At 38.0% G+C, this 9,951-nt stretch overlaps 1 protein-coding gene across 1 annotated transcript; it reads right to left on the minus strand.

The window, feature by feature from the left end:
* Nucleotides 1–6,821: 6,821 nt before the first annotated feature.
* On the minus strand, nt 6,822–7,411 carry LOC130859922 (thymosin beta-4-like). Its single transcript, XM_057747477.1, has one exon. The coding sequence runs from the start codon at nt 7,343–7,345 to the stop codon at nt 7,235–7,237; it is 111 nt and encodes a 36-aa protein (XP_057603460.1). The 5' UTR covers nt 7,346–7,411; the 3' UTR covers nt 6,822–7,234.
* Nucleotides 7,412–9,951: the final 2,540 nt, after the last annotated feature.

The raw sequence follows: 9,951 nt of genomic DNA on the forward strand, positions 1-9,951 counted from the left end.
GTGCCTGTATAACTATCTGCCTTCGTGCTGGTGCTGATATCAGAAACCAATCTGTCTGCCTCTGAATGAGACCTACCTTCTTTTTTGCCTGTTGGAGCACGTATCTCTAAGAATTCTCTCTGACACGTGTCATCAACTTCCCCCTCTTTACTAGGTCATTCTCTTCAGTGTATGAAAATGCCTTCACTTCTCCTGCCTTAAAAAGGATCTCATTTCCCCCCTCAGTTACCACGTCTCAGCTCCATTCTGCTGAGAAACTCCTTTTGAGTTGTCTGTAGATGTAGTCTTCTATTTCTTTTCCGCAATTAAAAAAAATCCATTTACCTATCTCCTTTCCTATGTGATTGTCATATCTTTTACCTAAACATTCATTAAATAGACCTCAACTAACAATGTTATTATTATTATTTTAAATAGCCAATTGGTTTTAAGTAAATTATAAGAGGAAAACAAGATCTTATTTGCTGTTTCCAGTGCATTTCATTTCTTTCCTGTACATCTGAGTTCCCATTGAGAATCATTTTCCTTCAGTCTGAAGGATATCCTTTAGCATCTCTTAACATTACAGGTCTACAGGCAACAAGTTCAGCTTTTATCTGAAAATAAATTTATTTCCCCCTCAAATTTTGAAAGATATTTTTATGGATGTAAAATTTGGGGCTAATGGGTTTTTTCTTCCAGCAATCGAAAGTTGTCTTTGCATGGTCTTGCATGGTACCTGGCCTCCACTGCTGCTCATCCATCATTCAGCAGGCATGCAGCATGCTGCTTCCAAATATGCAATGTGCCTTTGTCCTCCTGATACTTTCAAGACTTTTTTTCTTTATCTCTAGTGTTTAGCACTTTCTTTTTCCTTTAAGAACTTTTATTGAGATACAATTGACATACAATAAACTGCATATATTTAAAGTGTACAATTCGATATTTTTTTCTCATTAATAATGTATATATGGCAATCCCAATCTCCCAATTCATCCCACCCCAACCCCCCTAAACCCGCCCCCCCCCCCAGCTTTCCCCACCTAGTGTCCATATATTTGTTCTCTACATTTGTGTCTCTATTTCTGCCTTGTAAACCGGTTGATTTGCGTTTAGCACTTTTATCCATGCTTGGGACAAAGTTAAGTTTATCCCTGTAAATTGGTGCTTGTACAAATCAAACCTGGGATTTTTCAGCCATTATTTTCTTCTTTTATTTTTTTCCTTTTAGCCATGATTTAAAAAAATTTTTTTCCATCTCAATATGACTTTCTTTTCTTTCTGGAGTTCCAATTATATTGATGTCCAATTGCTTGATGCTGTCCCTGAAGTTTTGTTCATTTTTCTTCAATCTTTCTCTTTCTCTTCTTCAGAGTGAATAATTTCTATTGCTATGTCTTCAAGTTAACTGACTCTTCTGCCATCTCCAGTCTACTGGGTTTTTTGTTCTGTTTTGTTTTATTTATTTATTTATTTTTGGCCACGCTGTGCAGCTTGCGGAATCTTAGTTCCCTGACCAGGGATTGAACCCAGGGCCCTGACAGTGAAAGCACTGAGTCCTAATCACTGTACCATCATGGAATTCCCTCCAGTCTACTCTTAAGGCCATAAAGTGATTTTTTTTTTTTTTTTGCTTCAGTTATTTTACTTCTCAGTTCTAGAATTTTTATTTATTTTTTATTTAGTTCTTTTCTCTGCTGAAATTCTCCATTGGTTTATTCTTTAAGACCACATTTCCTTTTAATTCTTTGAACATATTTTCCTTTATAAATATTAATTTATAATAGCCACTTGAAAATATTTGTCTGCTAAGTCCAACATCTGAGCCATGTTTTGTTCAGTTTCTATTGACTGCTTTTTTCCCTGACTTTGGATCACGTTTTTCTGTTTATTTGTATGTCTAGCACTTTTTGATTGAATAATAGATATTGTGGTTAACACATTGTAGAGACAATGGATTCTGTTATCTTCCTCTGAAAAGTATTGGCTCTCATTCTAGCACACACTTCTACTACTGGCTGATCACCTTGAACTTAAATAGGCTTGTTTTCACACTTGTTAGTGTAGATCTGCAGAAACCCAGGGTTTTCTCCAGCCCCTCTAACTTGGCAGGACTCAACCTTCAAATTCTGCCTCTGCTGTGGATCTGTTTGTGATTTGGTATTGGACGTTGTTAGAACGAATCTAGAACACATCTTATTCTTGGGCAGAGTTTGGCAAACTACAACCTGTGGGCCAAATCCTCCTATTATTGCCTGTTTTATGTGAATTAAGTTTTATTGGAACATAACCATACTCATTCATTATGTATCCCTAGGGCTGCTTTCACACTGGAACAGCAGATTTGAACAGTTGCGGCAAAGGCCAGAAGCTCGAAAAGCTTCAAATGTTTAATATCTGCCCTCCTTCAGAAAAAGTTTGCTGGTACCTGCTCTAGGGCATGGTACTTACCCATGAGGATGGCCTTCAGCTGGATGCCAGGACTCTTGATGAGATGTTAACATGGTCTCTTTACTCCAGCAAGGCCAGGACTCCAAAACGGCCAGCACTGCTCTTCCTCTAGCTCTGCTTGACTCCCCTGTTTGGAGCAGCTCTGATAAGCCTGGGTTAGTTTCACCCTGTATATGTACAGTCCAGCCCTCAGTCATGGACTCATGGGGGATCCACCCTTCCCCAAGGCTTGTGGGGCTCCCTCTCTCCAGAGCTCCCTCCTCTCCACACCTCACCCCACATATTTCAGGTACTTTAGGTTTGCTGAGCCCTAATTTCTGCCTCCTCATCTTAGTTAGGGTGGCCACTATGTTCATTCAGAATCCAGCTCTTTAACTGGGTTGAGAAATGGTCCTGAGGCAGAGAACTGGGCAATTGTGGAGCTCACTCATGCACGTCCCTTCTCTGGAGAATCACAGTCTTGCATCGCCTGATGTCTGATGCCTGAAAACAGTTGCCTCATATGTTTCTCCAGTTTTATTGTCAGTTATGTTTGCAGGGCTGGTCCAGTAAACATTTATTTCATCGTGGCAGGAAGCAGAAGCTCCAGTTTTTCTTAAATCCATTCCAGATAGGCTTTCAGCCCCAACATGCCACTGAAAACTGCACTCGTCAAGAACACCAATGACCTCAAAGTTGCCAAATGCAGCTGCCAAGTGAATCTTCAGTTCTCATCTTTCTTGGCCTGTCAGCACATCAGACAGAGCAAGTGACTCCCTCTTTGTTGATTTACTTGCTTTTCTTAGCTCCCAGACACCACACTCTCTTAGTTTTCTTCCTAGATTTACTAGTCTCTCCTTCTTGGACTCCTTTGCTGGTTCCTCCTCTTCTGAGTTCTAGATGGAATATCACAGGGCTCAGTTATGTTCCTTTGTCTTCTTCTCTGTCTTCACTCATTCTTTTGGCAGTTTTATCTGGTCCCCATGGCTTCAAACACCACCTGAATGCCCATGACTTCCAAATTGTTATCGCTATATCAGACCTCCCTCCTGAACTCCAGATAGAAGCCAAATAGATAACTCAAAATTAACATATTCCAAAACAGACCTCCTGATATTCCCTGCACAATACCTGTTCCATCCAATGTCTTCTTCTTGGTTGGTTGCAACTCAGTTTTCCCTGTTACTTAGGTCAAAAAATGTAGAGTCGTTCTTGATTCTTCTACTTCTCTCACCTCATATGCAACTTATTTAAAAAAATTCCTCTAAGTTCTCCCTCGGAAATATATCCAAAATCCAACCCCTCTTTATAACTCCATTGCCACCTCTCTGGTTCAAGTCACCGCCATCTCTTGCCCAGATTATTGCAATTCTCTCCTAACTGGTCTCCCTGCTTCCATCTTGCCCCACCACAGCCTATAATCAACACCATGTTCACAGTGACTTTTTGAAAATGTAAGTCAGACGATGACACTTCTCTGTTCAGAGTTATCCATAGCCCTCCATTTTTACAATCATCCATTCATTTATTTAAAAAGTATTTATTGTGAACTTTCTATGGGCCAAGCATTGTTCTAGGAACTTGCAATACATCAATGAACAAAATAGTAAAAAGTCCCTACCCTTATAGAGAGATTCTAGTGCAGGGAGACAACTGATAAATAATAAACAGAACAAATAACTTCTATAGTGTATTTGAAAAGGATAAGTGGCCACTGAGAAAAGATATAAAGCTGGGTAAAACCAGATTGGGAATGTGGAGGCAAAAGTAATTTTAAAATGAGATTGTCAAGGTAAACCTCATTGAGAAAGTGATTTGAGTAGAGCCTAAGGAGAGGTAAACTATGAGGATTCCAGGAGGAATGAACCTCCAGGGAGAAGGAACAGAGGGACAAAGGTCAAATGCAGCAGCAGACAAGACATATTCAAGAAATAGCAAGGAGACAAGTGGCTGGGAATAAATGAGAGAGAGAGTGGTGGAATATGAGGTCAGAGACATAATGGTGGACCTTGTAGAGCCTTGTAGGGTGTGTTAGTGACTTTGGCTTTTACTCTGAGTTGGGACCCATTGGAAGATTCCAAAGGAGAACAATAATATGATCTGAATTAAATTTTAAAACAATCCCCTTAGTTTCAAATCATATATTGGATAAGCATCTTGTATCTGGAACATAGGAAGAACTACTAAAACTCCATATGAAGATCAAAAACCCAGTTTAGAAGTGGGCAAAGGATCTAAATTGACAGTTTTTCAGAAAAGAGCAAATATAGATAGCCAATAATCACAGGAAAAGATGCTCAGCTTCATTAGCCATCAGGGAAAGGCAAATTAAACCACAGTGAGATATCACTCCACACTCACTAGGATGGCTAATCAGAAAGACAGACAATAACAAGTACTGGTGAGGATGGAGAGAAACTGAACCTTCATACCCTACTGATGAAAATGTAAAATTGTGGGGACTTCCCTGGTGGTCCAGTGGCTAAGACTCTGCGCTCCCAATGCAGGGGGCCCGGGTTTGATCCCTGGTCAGGGAACTAGATCCTGCATGCTGCAACTAAAGATCCCACACGTGGCAACAAAAATCCTGCATGCTGCAACCAAGACCCGACACAGCCAAATAAATAGATATATTAAAAAAAAGAAAATGTAAAATCATGCAGCCACTTTGGAACAGTCTGGCAGTTCTTCAAAAGGTTAAACAGAGAGTTACCACTTGACCCACCAATTCTACTTCTAGGTATATGTATATACCCAAGAGAAATAAAATCATATGTCTATACGCAAAACCTGTACACGAAGGTTCATAGCAATATTATTCGTAGCAGCCCAAGAATGGAAACAGCCCTAATGTCTACCAACTGATGAATGGATTAAAAAAAAGTGGTCTAGTCATACAATGTAATATTATTCATCAATAAAAGGAATAAAGTACTAATACACACTACAAAGTGGATGAACTTTGAAAACAATGTGCTAAGTGAAAGAAGCTGGTCACCTAGTACCACATATTACATGATTCAGTTTATAGGAAATGTTCAGAATACGCAAATCTATAGAGACATAAAGTAGATCAGTAGTTGTAGGGAATGGGGAACTGGTGATTATTGGCTTAGAGGTGCAGATTTCTTTTTGGGTGATGAAAATGTTCTAGAATCGATTCTGGTAATAGATGCATAGTTCTGTGAATACCCTAAAGGCCATTGAATTACACACTTTAAATGAGTGAACTGTGTTATAAGTGAACTATATACCAACAGAGATGGTTGGGTTTTTGTTGTTGTTGTTGTTGTTTTTTAAGGATTTCTCTGTATGTTGCATTGAGAACAGACATGGAGATGGGGAGGAGGCAAAGTTGGAAGTAAGAATTCCAGGAAGGACACTTAAGAGAGGTGGCAGTGGCTTGGTCCAGTGCTAACAGTGGATGTGGTGAAAAGTGATTGGATTCTAGACGTATTTCGAAAGCAAACCAGATATCCGATGAATTGGAAGCAGGATGAGTGAGAAAGGGAGGGGTTAAAGATGACTCCAAATTTTATTCTGAGCAACTGGAGGATCAGAGTTAAGTGAGATGGAGAGCTCTGGCTGAAGGTGAAGCAGTTTGGGAGAGAATACTAGGACTTGGATCTCAACACACCCATCTAGGTCTCAGTAGACACACTTTTTCAGGTTACAGTGATCCCGCATCTCTTCCTTGTTTACGAGGGTTATCCAAATGAGTACTGAATTTTATCAATCTCTTTTTCTGAATTGGAGATGAATATACATTTTCTCCTTTCATCTGGTAATGCTGTGAAAGACACAAGTAGATTTTCTAATGTCAAACCTTCATTCCATTCCTGGGATAAACTTTACATGATCATAATTTGATCGTGAGTTTGTTTGTTTCCCTGTTGTTATCATTTTTAATATACTGCTGGACTTGGTTTGTTAATATTTATTCAGCATTTTTGCATCTAGTTTTATAAATGAGATTGGGTTGTCATTTCCTCTATTCAAATTGTCCTTGTCTCATAGAATTATTTGAGTGGCTTTCCTTCATTTTCTTTTTCTTTCTGGAATAGTTTGTGTGAGATAGGATACATTCATTCCTTGAGTGTTCAGTAGAATTCACCTGTATGATAAACGTTGCATGTGTTTGTTGGTTTTGTATGTGATTTTTTTTTTATGGATAGAATTTTAACTAGTGAATCAAACATTATTATGTTTGTAAGTTAATACACATACTAAATTATTTTTCAAAATTGCCTATTTTACTTGTTTTTAAGAATATGGTTATGAAGTTATTCACAAAGCTCTCTTTTTTTAAAAAATAGCTGATACGTTTATTTGGATTTTCTCTGTTTTTTCGTGTATTCATCAGTCTCACCAGGGTTAATTTTTTTTTTCAGGTTTTAAAGCTTTTCATTTGCATATTAAAAAAACTGTGCATTCCAATAATTAAAATCATTTGAACAAAAAAAAAAAAACGGCACTCTGATTAAACTGCATTTTACAGCCCGCAGGACTCCTTGGACCAGCTTGCTTTTACTCTAGATTTCACTGTCGTCCCACCCAGCTTCCTCCTTCACCAACAATGCAAGTTCTTTTCCTTCCCTGCCAGCCAGACAGGCGGATGGGGAGAGACAGGCGCGGCCTTCGTTGTCAGTAGTTCTCCATTCTTTGATGTGAAAAGGGGCAGCACAGTCATTTAAACTTGATCCAACCTCTTTGCATCTTACAAAGTTAAACAGCTAAAAGAAGTAAAATAAGAAGGCAATGCTTGTGGAATGTACAGTGCATATTGGCGGCGCACGCCTCATTACGACTCGCCTGCTTGCTTCTCCTAGTCAATCGTTTCTTTTGAAGGCAGTGGATTTTTCTCTTGCGTTTCTGTTTTCTTCAGTTTCGACTTATCGAATTTCTCAGTCTCAGCCATATCGGGTTTGTCAGACATGGTTGCAGAGGAAGCGGAGCGAGGTGCGAGCGAGCAAAGTCGGATCCGTGCAGTGGTCGCCGCCGAGTCAGAGTTAATTTTTTTTTATAAAACCAATTTTTGTTTGGTTTTGATCCACTTTATTGGTTCTTTCTTTTCTATTTCATTAATTCCTGCTCCATATTAAAAATGATATTAATGTAAATGGCCTGAAGCCCCAATTAAAGGGGAGAAATCGTCACATTGGGTGAAAAAAACAAGGTACAACTATGTCCTATCTACTAGAAATTTTAAAATTTATTTCAAATTTCTGATTATATTTTAGTTATAAAGACAAAGATAATTAAAAATAAAAGGATGGGAAAAGAGCATGTAAACACTAATCAAAAGAAAAGCTAGAGTAATATCTTATAATAACCTATAATGGAAAAGAATATGATAAAGAATATATACATACACATCTGTATAACTGAATCACTTTGCTGTACACCAGAAAGTAACACATTGTAAAGAAACTATACTTCAATAAATAAATTTTCAAAAAAGAAAACCTAGAGTGACAATATTAATATCAGACAAAGTAGTTTTCAGAACCAGAATATTATCAGGGATAAAGAGGGACTTTTTATAGTGATAAAGAGATCAAATAATTGGAAGCAGACAGTAAAACTAAAAGTATATGCACCTTATCGCATAGCTTCAAAACATATAAAGCAAAAACCTGATAGACCTGGAGAGGTTAACAGAAAAATCTAGTTAGACTTGGAGATTTCAGCATTCATTTGTCAGTACTTGATAAAGCAAGTAAACAGAGGCTCAATACGAATATAGATTTAAGTACCATGGCCAACCAACCCAACTAAGTTACATTTATAGAACACTGTACTTAACAACTGTAGAATACAATTGTTTTAAAACATCCATGAGGGACTTCCCTGGTGGCACAGTGGTTAAGAATCTGCCTGCCAATGCAGGAGACACAGGTCCAAGCCCTGGTCCGGGAAGATCCCACATGCCACGGAGCAACTAAGCCCATGCGCCACAACTACTGAGCCTGTGCTATGGAGTCCGCGAACCACAACTATTGAGCCCATGTGCCACAACTACTGAAGCCTGCCTGCCTAAAGCCTGTGCTCTGCAATGAGAGAAACCACGGCAATGAGTAGCTCCCACTCTCCACAACTAGAGAAGTCTGCATGCAGCAACAAAGATCCAACATAGCCAATAAGTAAAATAAATAAAAATAAATTCATATAAAAAATCCATGAAACATTCACCCAGATAGCCCATTTTCTGGGTCATAAAACAAGTTTGAATAAGAGTAAGAGGATTTAAATCATATAAAGTATGTTTCCTGAGCATCATCAAAACTAGAAATAAATAACAGAAAGATAGCTGGAAAATAACCAAATGTTTGTAACTTAAATAACACAATCCTAAATAACCTATTGTTTCAAAGAAGAAATAACAGGGATATTGGAAATATTTTGCACTGAGTGAAAATAAAATCATAACATACCAAAAGATGTGAAATGTACCTAAAGCAGTGCTTAGAAAAACTTTTAGCATTAAGTGCTTACATTAAAAAAGAGAAAAAAGGTCCCAAATCAATGATGTAAATTTCCATGTTTAGAAACTAGAAACAAAAGAGCAATTAATACCAAAGTAAGCAGAAAGAAGGAAATAAAATAAAGATAAGAGTGGAAATCAATGAAAGAAAACAGAAATGTAACTGAGAAAATCAATGATACCAAAAGCTGGTTCTTTGATTAATAAAATTGATCAACTTCTAGAAAAAAATTAAAATTTCCAATATCAGGAATTAAAGAGGAGAAACCAAACATACTCTGGTGAGAGGCATAATAAAGGAATATTATGAACAACTTCAGGCCAACAAGTCCAAAAACTTAGGTGAAATGGATGAATTCCTTGACACAAACTACCAAATGTTACTCATGGTGAAACAGATTTAATTTCTACATCTATTAAAGATTACATTTGTAGTTAAAAACCTTCCAACAAAGAACATTCCAGGCCCAAGTAGCATTACTCATGAATTTGACCAAGCATTTAAAGGAAAAAACGAATTGTACACAAGGCTTTCCAGAAAACAGAAGAGGAGGTCATTTCATTTTATGAGATCTGTATTCCTCTACACCAATATCAGATAAAGATTACCAAAAAACTTGCAGACCAAGTTTATTTGTAATGAACATAGACACAAAAAGCGAATTTAATACATCATGACCAAGTGGGGAACGCCAGGTTTAACATTTGAAAATCGATCATTGCAATTGACATGTTAGCTGACTGTGGTGGACCTGAAAAGGGCTCCCTAAAAGATATCCACATCAAATCCCTGGGACCTGTAATGCTGACCTTATTTGGAAGAAGGGTCTTTGCAGATGTGATTAAGTTAAGGAACTTGAGATGACGAGATAATCCTGGATTATTCAGGTAGACCCTGCATCCAATGACAAGTGTCCTTATAAGAGAAAGGCAGAAGGATATTTGAGATGCATATAAAAGGAGGCACAGACATAAGGGAAATTGGTGCCGAGAGAGGCACAGATTTGATTGATGTGGCTACAAGCCAAGGAACACCTGGGGCCACCAGAAGCTGGAAG

This window comes from Hippopotamus amphibius, chromosome 9, assembly GCF_030028045.1.
Source record: "Hippopotamus amphibius kiboko isolate mHipAmp2 chromosome 9, mHipAmp2.hap2, whole genome shotgun sequence".
Taxonomy (NCBI): domain Eukaryota; kingdom Metazoa; phylum Chordata; class Mammalia; order Artiodactyla; family Hippopotamidae; genus Hippopotamus; species Hippopotamus amphibius.

Coding starts and splice junctions, on each gene's coding strand:
- LOC130859922 (XM_057747477.1), bottom strand. CDS start 7,345: ATGTCTGACAAACCCGATATGGCTGAGACTGAGAAATTCGATAAGTCG.